The 14,862-nt window shown below is 41.2% G+C and overlaps 2 protein-coding genes across 6 annotated transcripts in view; both read left to right on the top strand.

Annotated features, from left to right (window-relative positions):
• The window catches only part of CMSS1 (cms1 ribosomal small subunit homolog), a 220,243-nt gene extending 216,076 nt beyond the window's left edge, over nucleotides 1-4,167 (top strand). For all 5 annotated transcript variants that reach the window (XM_085071862.1, XM_085071869.1, XM_085071885.1 and 2 more), the window contains exon 10: nucleotides 3,494-4,167. In XM_085071862.1, coding sequence (XP_084927988.1) covers nucleotides 3,494-3,577 — 84 coding nt within the window. In that variant the 3' untranslated portion in view covers nucleotides 3,578-4,167. The remainder of the gene's footprint in view (nucleotides 1-3,493) is intronic.
• A 514-nt stretch (nucleotides 4,168-4,681) lies between these two features.
• On the top strand, nucleotides 4,682-13,608 carry LOC146445335 (cell cycle control protein 50C-like). Its single transcript, XM_085071848.1, has 7 exons — nucleotides 4,682-5,099; nucleotides 5,888-5,998; nucleotides 7,144-7,245; nucleotides 8,590-8,680; nucleotides 10,205-10,342; nucleotides 11,306-11,515; nucleotides 12,303-13,608. Exons 1-7 carry the CDS (start codon nucleotides 4,887-4,889, stop codon nucleotides 12,491-12,493), a joined length of 1,056 nt encoding a protein of 351 aa, XP_084927974.1. The 5' UTR covers nucleotides 4,682-4,886; the 3' UTR covers nucleotides 12,494-13,608.
• Nucleotides 13,609-14,862: the final 1,254 nt, after the last annotated feature.

The following is a 14,862-nucleotide window of genomic DNA, read 5'->3' as shown; positions in this document are numbered from 1 at the left end:
GAACCTGAGTCAGCAGTGCCCTGGCAGCCAGGAGGGACATTTGTGTCCTGGGGGGCATCAGGCACAGCATTGCCAGCTGGGCAAGGGAGGGAATTGTCCTACTCTGCTCTGCAATGCTCTGCTCTGCTCTGCTCTGCTCTGCGGTGGCCTCACCTCCAGTGCTGGGGGCAGTTTGGGGTGCCACAATACAAGATTGAGAAGGGCCTTGAGGAGGCTGTGTGAGCAGTGGCTGAGGTCACTTGGTCTATTCAGCTGGAGAAGAGGAAACTGAGGGGAGACCTCATTGCAGTTACAGCTTCCTTGTGAGGGGAAGAGGAGGGGCAGACACTGATCTCTGCTCTGTGGTGACAGTGACAGGACCCGAGGGAATGGCCTGCAGTTGTGTCAGGGGAGGTTTAGATTGGACATTAGAAAAAGGTTCTTCACCCAGAGGGTTGTTGGGCACTGGCAGAGGCTCCCCAGAGAAGTGGGCACAGCACCAAGCCTGACAGAGCTCAAGTGTTTGGACAACACTTTAAGGCACATGGTGTGACTCTTGGGGTGTCCTGTGCAGAGCCAGGATTTGGCTTTGATGATCCTTGTGGGACCCTTCCAACTCAGCATATTCTGTGGTTCTGTGAAAAGTTTCCTTTAAAAACTAAACAAAACTATGGACAAACATCTATGTTTCTCCACCTGAGAGTAAAATAACATCACATGAGTAAATCTACAGATAGTTCTCTTAGATTTTTTTTCTTTCCTTTTTTTTTTTTCTTTTTTTGTTTTTTTTTTTTTGACAGGAGGTAGGATACGAAGTATTTAGATCTATCCACCATTTGTCCACTCCTTCTAAGATAATTCCCAATCCTTTTCAGTTCTGTAATCCATATTTTATGTTTATTGCTGTGACAAGGTATGTTTACAATACCCGTGGGGTATCACCTGTCATCTAGCCAGATGAAGAGGTGGATTCCTCCATTAGTGGTTGTTAGAAAGTTCCCAATTCCTTGCACAGTGTCCTCAGGTTTTGTACATTTAGAGCAGGCCCATATGCAGACTCTCCAGGGAAGAGGACTTTTTTCCCTATAGGCATTAAGCTGTTTGTCTAAGTATTTGAATGTGCTGTATTTTACAGCCCCACATACACAAAACAAAAAAAATACGTTGCAGAAATGAAGTAGTAAAAAAAACCTGCCTTTGCTTTTTTGGAGGCAAGGAGGCTCCCTCTTGTGGTAAATACATGAGGCTTTCTTTGTGTGGTGCTTGCACTTACCTGTAAGCTTTTTAAAGAACAGAAAACATGAAATCACAGACAGTACAGTACAAAATCACAGGCAGTACAAAAGGTGCTGATGGCAGTGGGATGGATTTTTTAAGTCATCTGACTCTTAAATCATCATCCACCTCAAAAAAATGAAGATTATGTCGCCAGTATTTCCTTTTGGGCTATTGCAAACCTGAACTACACCTTTTAGGTCACTGTAGGAAGCATCATAGCAGTTCCATGTGTCTGTCTAGGAATATAGGCCAAAAATTGTCATTCCAAGTCTATTTTATTCAGGCAAAATCCTAAGGCTGTTTAGTATAGAAAGATAAAGCTTAGTTCAAGTTAAGTCCAGGTAAGTAAGAACATTACACCATCATATAATGGTAGGATAAGCAATACATATTTATGTGTGACTACAGAATAGTGAATATGTAATTACAGAAAAGTCTTCAAACTGCTCTTGACTCAAGTAACACATCATAAAGAAAGATTTTTGATCTCTTGAGCTAGGTAAGTGGAGTATCTTGCAGGTGTTTCTCCCATTGCAGACATCAGACAGATTCCTGAAAGCTATGTATAAGGAATGTCAACAGCAAAAGATACCCAAATAATGTTTTGGTGATAAGGCATCTTAACACCACATATAAACCAATGGGATGTTCTAGCAACTTGTGGACTTCAAATATGGGATGCAGTTTAGTCAGCTTTTCTAATTGTATAAGAAATGTCAAATACATGCTATGAATAGTCACAAGTTTTCTCAGAGAGAGGAAATACAGTACCAAACAAAATTTAGGGCTGTTTGATGTACTAATTTCTTTCACCTGTGTTACTTTTGGAGTCAAAGTTGTATGCTTAAAATGAGAAGCTCAGCATACTGGCCTATGTTGAGTGCAAACCTCAATTGTCAATAATTTCTTTGCAAATTTAAGGTACAGCATTGCTAAATTTCATAGTATTTACACCCAAAGACAAGAACAGCTGGAAGAACATGTCCATTCTACTTGTTGTACTAGTCACCCAATGTTCAGTGGAGAATTATGTACAAAGTGGTATATTCTGAAAAATATATGAATTTAAAAACACATGGATCTTCCCAATTGACAGTTCTGTATCTCATGGATGGTGCCCTGATCCACTGCTCTGTCAGCTGCCTCAGCATCTCATTAGTTAATGCTGCTGGATTTTTTTAGTCTCTGTCTCCCATTTCATTCAACCCAAATAATGGAAAAAGAAGGAGACAAAAAGAAAGCTCCAAAAGAAACCACTGGAGGGATGAATGAGTTTATTAGACTATGTCTTGGCACACTGGATGGAGTTATACTACATCACAAAGGTCTAAATAAAAATGGGTTGTATACTTTCTGACCTGACCAAAGGACAAGCTTCCTGCTTTGAAATCTTTTGGTACAGAGGTCAATGGCAATACAGAGCTTTCTCAACTCCTCAAACAATACACACACCAAACCTTTGGTAAATTTGAAAATATGGAAAGTTCAAGTTTCAGACTTCATGAAAATGAAAAGGTCTGTGAGAAACAGACTTGTGATAGAAAGACAACTGTTTTCACCTTCATGTAGCACATCCTATATGGAATTGAGGCTGGTCAGGCTTTCTTATATCATCTATGCCTCTGCAAAGTGGAGACATGGAAGGATATAATCCTGAGAAAAAACCTGCAAATAAGTTATTTGTAAGTGGTAAGAAGGAGCTATAAGGAAACTCTGGGCTAACCATGATGATAAAGAATCTTTGTTCCCTCTGAAACATGTAGTCAATATTTACTCTGTAATACATTTATCTTTAGATAAGCCATAAGCTGCAGCCAGAGTGTCATAAACCAAAGGACTTTGTATGCAGCACAGGCAGCCCTGACCTTCACGCTCACTTTCATTCAGGTGGCTCAGACACAGACAGAGCTGTGCCTGTTGCACTGCCCTTGATCTGCGTGATACCACTTGTTACTCTGGAAAGTCCTGTAGGGATTTTGTAGCCCAGGATGGACCTTGTGCTGTGGCATGTTTTATCAGCCCTTTGCTGATGACAGCCTTTCTGTAGCCATGTTGAATGGGACTTCAGGGCTGCAGGGCAGATGCTGGGTATTTTTAAAAATGGAAACATTCTAGAGGACCTTGTACAGGAATCTCTTCTTTAATTTCTAGTCCTGTGGTAAGGTGCCTGAGCAAATAAATGATGGTATCATTATCAGTAACTTTTTATGCTTTCTTTGATTTTTGTTTTCTTCAGATAAAGAAAGAAACAATTGACCTACTGGAGAAGAGTATTATAAAGCTGTGCAGAGATGGATCTGTGAAGCTGGGACTCTTTTAATAAGTTTACCAACAAAGAAGTAATTTGAAACTGCATGTTACTATTATCTTGTCTGCAACTGAACTTTGACTTTTCAGAGGTCTCTCAGCACAGAATGCACATGGCAACTTCTTCTGTTTTCTTTTAATAAAAAACCAAAAGTTTTGTTTGTAGTTCTAGTATTATTTTTATTGCAGGAACAATGTCATACTGAAATTAAGAGTTACATTGCTTTCACCTACTAGATTTACTACTGTGTGTCACTAGTAAGACTTTGAAGATGAGCAAACATGGGTGTGAAAGTCTTTGCACAACTCACTTTTCTGTTCCCTCCCTGTGCTCTCCCAAAGGATACATGTATTTCTCTCACAAGAGTGGGAATCTAGTTCTTGCCCTTGGGGTCTTTGAAAACGTTGTGTGAATTTCAGTAATATGTCAAAAAGGTATTTTTCACCCATCTGTTCCAGAACTGGCCAAGTGCTATTTTCTGCTCTTGCATTATAAATTATCTGTCTGTCATATTGAGATTTTATTTTGGTTAAACTGTTGAAGTGTGCAAAAAGTATTCTTGTGTTTGTCCATTTAAATTAAAAGGAGGTGTTCTCTTTGTGGATTTTGTCATTGTGGATAGCAGGGAATGGATGGATTCTTTTTCAGAGAACAAGGTGAATAGAGATGAGGAAATCATCAGTATCTTGGGAAGCCATTGACCCAAACTGGACATTTTAAGAATTAGTTGTTCTTCTGTGATGAAAAACACATAACCTGTTCCCAGCCTTTAATTGATTCCCAGTCAATAGCAATGAATGTATTGGGTTAAGAAAATCTATTTGGTTTTCCAAAGCAATGTTTTCTGTCCAGTGCGGTCCCAGCACCTCCAGTCCTTCCCAATGGAATCCAGTGCAGTTGGAGTAGAACTCCTTTCATTGTATGCCATACTTGTTATCCAGGCAGCTGTGGAAGTGAAGGGAGGAGAAATAATGCATCTGGAATTACACAGATATTCCACTACAGCTGACAGTATCCCTGCAAACGAATAAGACATAAAGCCTACTGAATTGTGGGGCAGGAAAAATATATCTAGGCTTTTCCAGGAGGAGTGAACTGGACACCCTGATCAAAGTACACAATCCTTTGATTGGTACAAGCTGATCATGGAGATCCAGGCACAAATACAGAAAACAAGGAAGAGAGAGGTCTAGTTAATAAGTAATTCCTCACCATAATGCAGGTTTGAACAAACAATACAGTCTCCCAACAATAAAGAGAGTATCTCAGCTGAAACACTCTCCAGCACAAGGATATTATTCCTTTCCTCACCAAGAGGAAAATGAAAAACAAGACAAGTTCTCTTCCCCAAGAAGGAGAAGCACATCCTTCCAGGTGTCCTGATAACAGTGCATTCAAACAGCAGAGGCTGCCAGCTTGGAAGCCCCAGCTCACCATTGCATCTGTGCTCTCCAGCTTCTTCCTGACAGGGGCATTCTGCCTCACTGTGGGAATCTGCCTTGTCCTGTCTGCAAACAGCGTCAGAGAAATCCAGGTTGGTTTGGGGGTGTTCATTGATATTCTGTAAAGACGAAATGAGGCTAAGTTTGAAGGGAAAAACTTTTGAGATGTTGCTTCTGAATAAAGATTGTAGCAATGGTTTCATGCCTTGGACATGTGTCCAACAGCTGGTATTCCTGTGAAAACCATCAATAAAAACAGAGCACTGGGTGGTAATATCTTAAATATGGGTAGTAATTACTGCCACTGGCTGGTAATACCAAAATGTTGTCATTATTTTCTGAGATTTTGAAGGGAAATAAGCAAAGTTCTCTGGGAGTGTTTGGCGCTAGAAGAACATACATGTTTGCTGAGGCAAAATCTTGAAATACAGGGAGCCCTAATGTTTCAATCCCTCCTGCAGACAAGGTTATTCAGAGCTGTGGTGTTGGAATAGACTCCTGTTTGGAGCCAGCACTCAGCATTACACCCAGGCTGTTCAGCAGGGGTGGGCTGTGGTGCATGTGGGGATTTGTCAAGCATTGCCTGGTCAGCCAGTCCAAGGTGCACGAGTGTTCTTCACTCAGCACTCCTTTGCCGAGGAGCAGATGCAAAAGTTCTGCAACAGTCATCAAAAGGCTCTAAACCAGCTTTAAACTCGGGATAAATGTTGTGGTTGTTCATTGAGGCCAAGTCCTGACTCTCTGCCTCTTCATTTTTAACAATGTTTTTGGCAGTCCAGAGTCATTTAGAAAAGAACTGCTCTGAGAAGTCTTGGAGCTAAAACACTCACCTTTTTTTATGAGCATGTCCTTTATTACAATGTATTTTCTTCTCTGACAGATAGATTATTCAGATAAATGCTCAGATTGTTCAAAGCTCCGTGAAAATTCCTCTAATTGGAATAAGGAATGCCACTGTTCTGTTAATTTCACGCTAAAGGAAGATATATTGGTAAGTAGGTGCAAGAAACCATCTCACATTACTGAGTACTACCTGTTACTTATATCCCTATATGATAAAAGACACGAATTCTGTTCTGTAGAGCTCCTGACTAAATTTGCTTTGTACTTTTTCAAAACGTGTAATGCTCAAAATTTTATGCTTTTGCCTTTGCTGTTCATTTTGGTACCTATAACCCAGACCATGCTACTTCTGTCCTTGGTTGGGAGATTTCCAAGGACAAGATGGGGGTGGAGGAAATGGTGTTTGTGGAGGGGCTTTCTCTCTGTATCTCTCTCTCTGAGTCAGTGGCAAACCCTTGCCCTTGGCCTGGGGTTGGTTGTTGCTGCCCTGCTAAGCTCTCAAGTGAGAAGGAAATCTGAAGCTCTGACCACTTTACATAAGTAAAGTCATTTTTACAAGGGTTGTGCTGCTAATCCCCAAGGTCCTTGAAATAATTCAAGTCTAGCAGTGTGATTCTGAAGTTTCTTTTGGAAAAAGTATCCTTCATTTCCTGTCCTAAACTACCAGGTCATGTTGTTGAGACTGTTAAAAATGCTTCATGTTCTGCCAAAGAGATTTTAAACTTAGTACTGAATAAATGATCCCTTAAAATTACAGTGCAATTTAAAGTCACTTTAGGATTCTTCAGTATTGAGGAGGCTGTTAAAATACTTTGCAATTCTTCAGATTACAGTGATGGTTGAGATGAGAAATTAATTTAACTGAGTAACGGGGTTTTTATAGTTGAGTAATTATCTTTCATGCTTGATTTGCCTGCCTAGCATTCTCTTTTTAATGTGAAGGTTTAATGCACCTTCCTTTATGGAAAATTAGTGTCTGTCTTTACAAAATGATTCACAGTCATTGCAAGTTCATAGCCAGCCATGCCATCTTGAGTAAAATATATATCAGGCATTTTATTTTAGGTTTTGTTTGGTGATTTAAATTGTGTTTAATTTTGTGCCAAAATATAAAAACTTACAGTTAGGGTAAAGATTAGATTCTAGCCTGTGTCTGCTGAATTGATTAGAATGTAGTTACCGACATTTTAAAATGAATTGAGTACTCTCTTCCCCTCTTTTTTAGCAAGTAATAGGATTTCTCATTGCCTTCATGAACTCTCCTTATTGAAGGGATTTATCCTTGAATTTTAGGGTGATGTTTTTATGTACTATGGTCTGCAAAACTTCTATCAAAACCATCGTCGATACATGATGTCAAGAAGTGACGCACAACTGTTGGGCAGAAATGTAAATGTAAGTTTTCTTTTTATGTTGTGAGATCAGCAGCATTTCCAGCAGGTGTGCCTTTGACCATATGGAGAGCTAACGAGGCAGAACCATAAGTGTGTTTAGGTGGCTCTAGGGAATAATAAAGTACTGATTTTCAGTGTTTGGTCCTGGCTTTTATACTTGTTAGGGCCATTATGTCAAATAAGTTAATAAGAGATGGAGGTTGTGGGGGACAAATAAAAGATGTCAGTCCAGTGTTGCAGTTCTCAAACCTGCACCTTGTAGTGCTAATTAAAAATACATTGTCTTTTTCAGATAAATATACAGAAAGTTTTTCCTTCTCATGTTTTCAGTCTTCTTAGCCTGAAGGTTTTTAAGCTGTGCTTTCATTATAGGGCTAGGGAATTAAGTTATTCTAAGTCTTTCGTTTTGCCATCTGGCTTTGGAAGGGGATGAGGAGCAGGAAAAGGTTTGTTCTGAAATAAGTGATCATGTAGCATTCTAAGTATGCAATTTAGAGGTCTAAAGCAGGAGGTAGACAGCATCACCTGCAGCAGACCTGCATAAGGAAATTGGAGAATGCAATCATAGCATTCAGGTTTTTTTACTTAAAAATCTAAAGCATATTTTCTTTGGCTTAAAAGTAGCATTTCTTAATATACACATAGTCCATGTGTCCTTTCAGTACATATGATGGTTGTGCCATAATAATCTGTTGTTTCTATAAAATGCTTCTTACAACTCTCCAGGTGTCCTGTCAGCTTGTTTGCATCCAGATGCAGCTGCCTTTGGCTTTTGTGCCAATCAGATACACAGCTCATTGGAGCTACTTGAAAATGTTTCTGTGTTTCAACCTGAAGATTTATAGTTTCTTATAAACTGGGATAGGAAAGATGTGATAAAGTTGAGGTGGACTTTTGCTTTTCTTTCTGTATCTTCATACACCAAAATATGCCCATGTTGAACTGAAGTTATGTGGCCAGCTACATCTGCTGTTCTCCAGCACTAATGCAGCCCAGGTCAGAATTAAAAAGAAAGAAAAAGAAGATGTTCTAGGGTAAGACAAGGCTTCACTGGAACATTTTCAGCTGTAGCCATTTTACAATAGCAGGTCCCCAAACTTGTTTTTGCAGTCTGGAACCTGCAGGTTGGCAGCAGAATTTGGTGAAGACCTTAAGTTTCCATACCTAGATATGGGAGATGTTCCTGCACTACAGACCCATTCATTTGGACGTTTCTCTAACGTGACCAAAAGGTACTGGAGACTTAATTGTTCAGTGGCTTTTCAGAAGAAGGCATGTGAGGACACCAGCAAATTAAAACCAAACCCTAGGTGTGTTGCTGATTGTTGTGTGGCCTTGAATGCAGATCCAGAGGAGCTACTGCGCGCCCTTCAGCACCTACGGGAACGGAACCCCGATGGCGCCGTGTGGGGCTATTGCCAACAGCATGTTCAATGGTACGTGGCACCTTCCCCAGCCTCCTCACTGACTCCCTCTTGAAACTAGTCCCTTACCCCAGCCCAGGGAGACCTGCTATTGCAGGGTCTCTTCTTTCCCACAATAAAGGTTTTTGTTTGGTGGTGCTGCTCTGGTGAACGTGGGTTTCTGCTTCCTACTCTTTAGTAACTTGGCCCTTGTTTGGAAACTTAGGGAGAGTTTTCATTTTCTAAGGCTCTCTTCCATGTGAGTACACAGCAGGAGTGAGGGATTTAGGCCCTCTTGGAATAAGGAATGAGGATACAACAGATTTAGTGCACTTCCTTGCTAAAAAGTACTTTCTTGTGCAGTGATGGGAGAGCCTGGATTCTACCTTCCCACAGTCATGTGCTTAGAAGGAAAGATTCTCCATGTTCTCCACATTGGTTTGGGCCTCTGGATCAACGTGGTTTCGACTTTGTTCTTAGAATGCTAGAAGCATACATAGTCTTAATTTGATCCCAGGTTCTTTGTAGTAACCCAGTGGGCATAATCTGCTTATGAGTACTCTGGGGAGACTTCAGAATGTATTTCTTTGGAGGGAAAAGCAACAAAAAACCTGTCGAGACTTTCCTCCCCTAGCCCATCATTTTTGTCTTCCAATTTCTGCCCCTCCCCACTCCCACCCTTTCTTTAACCTGTTCCATGCAGCAGATTTTGGCAAGGCAGCAGTTTCCAAGCAGCTGAGCCAACCACACCAGGGGACTTGTGAAGGCCAGCTTGATTTTCATCTGCCTGTGCATCTACCTGCTGCCCTGGAAGTGAGATTGACTGTGTTGGGCTCAGACCTAGGCCAGCAGAGTTCAGAGCATTGCAGCTCCTGTTAATGAACTGTAACTGGTGACAAATAGCTGGGGATGTGGACCACAGAATGATCACTTCCTCAGAAGAGTGTCTAAGCTCTGAGGTGCTGTGTGAACACAGGTTTTGTAGCAGGAGGGAAAAAATAAGTATGTTTTCATTGGTGCTCATGCAGCTGAGTTGTGCTGTTCATGTCTCCTAAAAGGCAACCCCTTCCCCTCTGTATCATCTGGGTATCCCTGCCCATCATCCCTTTGGCTTCCTAATTTTCTCAAAAGGATGTGGATTCTCTGGATTGTGCTTTTACCTCTAGCCTAGTCCGTGAAAACACATCATGTATAGCAAAGTTTTAGGACAACTGTCATAGAAATTCTAAGGAAAACTAACTAGCTAGAGAGCTGAAAAAGTGATTTGCAAAGAAGTAAGTCCCACAGGAGCTGATGGACATGAGGAATGTGCACAATGTACACGGGGATCGGTAGGAAATGTTCAGTTTTAAAACTTCAGAAGTTCTAAGACTCTGGTACCTTAATTCTTCTTGGGAAATGTGCAGTGCTCCATACACATGATGAAACATTTCCCAGGACATTTTGATTTTCTATTCACTTGAAAGATGCTTCAATGTGACATTTTTTTGTTAATCATGCTGGCAATGAGAATGACTGTCTTTTACTCACAGATGTTGTTTATTGTTTTCCCTGCAGATACTATTGATCTTTTTTACAATCGTAATTCATCTGTGATTCGAGTGCCACTGCTGAAGACTGGAAACAGTTGGTGGACAGATAAAAATGTCAAATTTCGCAATCCTGAATCACACAATCTCTCCTCTGCATTTGCAGGTAAGAATAGTTCTGCTGGTGTTCCTTGTTTTTCAATGACTTCCCTATCTCCCCCTTCATGTGTCTCCCATTCTGAGAAAAATCTCCTTTGGGATCAATACCTCCCAAAGCAGGTTGAAGAAGCAGCTTTAGAGGGTGACTGAGAGCAGAAGACACGTTTAGCCAAAATATCACCTTTTTAACTTTTTTAATCAGTGACCATAGAAATTGGGAGAATATGGTTTGGAAGACTGAAGTTAGCCCACATCAACACCTTTCTTTATAGTTTCTGGTCATGCTTAATCTGTCGAGAGAAAGCAAGGATGCAGTTGCTTTTTTTTTCCTGTTGAAAATATCTGTGAAGGCCAATTAGCATGTTCCATCTTTCCTTCATGCCTTTGCAGATTCTCGGGCAGTTGTGAGACACGAGAGGCTGCCTTTGTCACTAGTTCTTTCAGACCTGTTTCCTAAGGCTCTTTCCTACTTATGGTTGATCTCTATCGAAGTGGAAATAAAAGCTGCCTATTCTGAGTGCAATATGCAAGAGTTAATTGTCTAAGTAGTTTTCATGGGACAGATTCTAAGTGTCACAGACAGTGCTATTAGACTGCAAAAAGGTGCCTTTCTGGTTCTACAGGAATATATTAATGTGTAAAAATGAAGGCAAACTCCTCATTATTGAGAAAATGTTGCTTGCTGAAGAGGCAAGAATGCAGAATAAATGGTATTTCCACTTGTGCAAGTCACTTTGTTTTTCCTGTGCTTGAAGATTCTAACGTGTAGCAGCCCCTGGGTACTGTTAAACCATTTATGTTTGAGGTGAGTGGACATGCTTGGAGATGCTGTTATCTGGCAGATACAATTTTGGACAGTGTCTTGTGTCTCTTCCATATCTCATACTTTGTGTTGGTAGCGTGAGGCCCAGAATTTCAGCAACCACTGCTTTTACTGACTTTCTTCCCTGCTTTGTCTCTTTGTCACAAGGGACAGCAAGACCTCCCTACTGGCAGAAACCAGTGTATCTGCTAGATGAGAGAGACAAGAGGAACAATGGTTATGTGAACGATGACTTCATCATCTGGATGCGAGTGTCGGCCTTTGCCACCTTCCGCAATCTGTACCGCCGCCTCAGGCGGACATGGCTCTTTGCAGATGGGCTGCCAGCAGGGAATTACACCTTCCGCATTTCCTACAGTATCCTTTCAGATTCCCCCAGCCTGTTGGCGTTACAGTGAGAGGGAAGTGAAGAGGTTTTGTATGGTGAACTGGCAAAGAAACGGTGCGGAACACGCCAGTGTCAGCAGAGCCCTCAGACAGGTCTGGGCTGTGGCTGACTGACAGGAGCTGTTGTGCTGGAGCAGCTGCCTCCTCACACCCAGCAGGGACAACTCTGCTGACTGAAGCTCTCCTATTGTCAGCAGCAGTTCTGTCAACATGACCATAAACTTCTCTTCTTTCTCCACTGATAGAGCTGTGCTTTTAAATGTTGTTTCATGGCTCTGTTCTGAACGTTTCCATGGGAGAGATGAAAGGTAAACTCATAGAACATTCTGGGTGCAACATATTGGGTAGAGGTGAGCCCTTATCCTCACAGGGACTATGTGGAGTATCATGAAAAGCTTCCCAAAAGGCTCATTTTCAACTGAGCTTTCATAGCAAATTAATGCAGTAGCAGTTCTATAAATTATGAATCTGAGATTTACAATGTTGAAAAAAAGAAAGTATTTCCATGTGCACACAAAGACTGTATCTAAAATAACTAGGTTTCTTACCACCAGCTGCTTACCACCACCCAAAAACCAGCTGGGTTTTTGGATCCAGAATAGCAGAGACATCACCGATCAGTTAAAGGAGTTTTGGCAGCAAATGCAGACCTCAAAACTTTTTATGCCTTGGAAAGCTTTTTGAGCATTTAACCACTACTTTCTCCTCTGGAAATAATGTACTCTTTGTTAGTGAAATCTTAACATCCTTCTCTCAGATTTCCCTGTTGCCAGATTCAAGGGGAGGAAGCACGTGATCCTTTCAACCGTGGTGTGGAGCGGTGGGAGTAACCCATTCCTGGGAATTGCCTACGTGGTTTCTGGCACTGCAGCAACCCTGACAGGCTTTGTCATAACTGGCATCCACTTAAAGCTCAGGAAAAAGAAAACATACTTTCAGAAGCAATAAGGTTCACCTGGCTTTCTGAACAAAGACAAAAGTGTGCAGTGAACAAAGAAGGTGCAGCACAGATCTCTCACTGTTTCCCCTCAGCTCTGGACCATTTTCAGTATCAGGTTTGGTGAATATAAGCAAACTGAGGGGCAGGGCTATTCCATCATCTCAAACCAAACTTAGCTGAGGTCCCATTCCTATTAATGTGCATGTGAGCCTAAACTTGTTTCCTAGGAAGCTTTTGGCGAGATCAGCTTCAAACAGCAGATGGCACAGTGGATTAGAATTGCAATGGCAAAGAAATTATATGGTACCAATGTCTGACCAGAAGTCAGGGTTCATATTAATGTCTTACTCAGCCTGTAATTCAGACAACATTTCTCTTGACTGAAATGGAGCTTTGGATGGGTAAAAAGTGAGGTCTTGATCCAACAAAAAGCATGAGCAGGTAGAACTGATTGCTAAAATCTGCTTGTGGGCCATGTACATGTGCTGCATGGCTTGGCTTGGGTTTTGTGTACTTTTTTCATCTCTGCTGAAAAAGCAACCAATTTACATCAGTGTATTCACTCCAGTTCAATCACACCTGCTTTGTGATTGAATGCAGGGCATTTATTAGGAGTTTGGAGTTGTTTTAGACCAAATTTTCTGGTTTTATGTAGAGAGATAAAAGAGGGAAGAGAGCTGGAGGGCATCCAATCACTGATTTACATTTTTAAAAATTAATAGAAATCTTAAATTAAAAGCTCCTTTTATGAAAAATATTTTAGCAGAAACATCTACCTAATATAACTATGAGGCCAAAATTGCACTCCTACTTACCCCACCCTTCCATGTGAAAGTTCACAAATTCTTACATGACATAGAATGGTAACTTACTGTCAATAGAAAACAAAGCACCAGAAAATGTGTCAACTTAATTTAAAGCAAACACTGCAGCTCATGAATAGGTTCACCAATTTTCATGTTCAAAATTTTACACATTCAGGAGTTAGTGTTAGGTATCACAAAATGAAGGAACAGCACTGAAGAATTTAGGTCAAGCATACCTCAGTAGATGTGAATTTTTAAAAATGGTTTTTCTGTTGTAAAAGTGCAAGTGGAATAAAATACTTTAATTCCTTTGATAAGTATGTTGTGTGCCTTTCCTCTCTCTCTCTCCTAAAAACCTTCTCACTAGAACAAGAGAGAGCTCACAGACTGGAGCAGGAGAAGGAGCTGTGTCACAGGGAGGCTGCATGCCACTGTCAAAGCATCCACATCTGATTTTGAGTGTCTGGGGCTGTGGTGACCTCTGGCAGATGAGCCCTGGTGAAGGTGTTGGCAGCCACAGAAGGTGCTCTTTCCTTGAAGCTCTGCTTCATATCTGCTCCCTGAGCAACAGGAGAGGAGCTGCTCTGTTACCAGCCCAGCCTGGGAGGGCAGTCCTGCTCCACTGATGCTTTGTGCTGACCTGGGAAAGATGCCTCTCCCCTCTGCTCTTCCTGCTCGGGGACAGTCACCTCCATCCTGAAGCTGCACAAACAGGGCTCCTGGATTTCAGCCTTTGCACCTGGATCTGTCAGGAGCTGTGGAAGAACCCCACCCCTCACTGGGCAGGACAAGACAGAGCATGAAGCAATGCATTCAACAAAGCTTAAGCTCAAACTCATTAATCTAAATCACTTAACAGTGAAGTATGCTCCTGAACCTTTTGTTCTTTTGAAAATATAATCCCATGCAGCTCTCTGGAAAGCCCTGATGGGATTTCCTGACAAAACTGAACTTATGTTTTCTGGTTCCTAACAAACCACAGGAGCTTCTTTCTTTTTCTCTCTCTCTCTTTTCTTTTATTTTTTTTTTTTTTTTTAATCTTCTGAGAAACTGACCTTCAAGAAATGAAAGGGGTGGTTAAGTCATGATGCAATTGTCACTGATTTTATTTCTTCATCAAGTACCTGGTAAAAAAAGAAAGGAGACTGTACAATGAGGTATGTATTTCAGTGAGTCAGTGTCTACCAGGAGAAAAAACTTACCTGAGAAATACAGCCTAGCAAACAGTGTTTGCCCATTACCTCCCAGAGGTTTGTGTAAGAACCTCTTCTCCTGAAAGGTACATTGTGTTCAAACCCCTCCACAGGGAAGACCTATCCTCAAACAAGTCTTCCTGTTTTTCCAGAAGCTATCCCAGTTTTCATTTATAAACCTAAAATCTCATTTTTCATCTTACCACAGCTTTAAACATGCCACATTTTTCTTGTACCCTCTGAACAGTGTCCTTGGAAGATGCTGCCTGCACTAGAGCAATGGGAATGGCAGCTTTGATTAATTATTCCCAGCAGATGGAATCTGCCTTGCTCAAAAGGGTGGAAAACAAGTATTAGCAAGCTCCTTACTCTGCCTTT

This window comes from Lichenostomus cassidix, chromosome 1 (genome assembly GCF_008360975.1).
Source record: "Lichenostomus cassidix isolate B80296 chromosome 1, HeHo_3.0, whole genome shotgun sequence".
In the NCBI taxonomy this organism is placed as follows: domain Eukaryota; kingdom Metazoa; phylum Chordata; class Aves; order Passeriformes; family Meliphagidae; genus Lichenostomus; species Lichenostomus cassidix.
Note: the sequence above shows the minus strand (reverse complement) of the source record. Positions and strands in the feature narration are given on the sequence as shown.

Bases quoted from the DNA above. Each gene is read 5' to 3' on its own strand.
- LOC146445335 (XM_085071848.1), top strand. From the start codon at position 4,887: ATGAAAAACAAGACAAGTTCTCTTCCCCAAGAAGGAGAAGCACATCCT. The intron at 10,343-11,305 runs GTAAGAATAGTT...CTTTGTCACAAG, and splicing joins TCTCTCCTCTGCATTTGCAG to GGACAGCAAGACCTCCCTAC. The intron at 11,516-12,302 runs GTATCCTTTCAG...TCCTTCTCTCAG, and splicing joins CACCTTCCGCATTTCCTACA to ATTTCCCTGTTGCCAGATTC.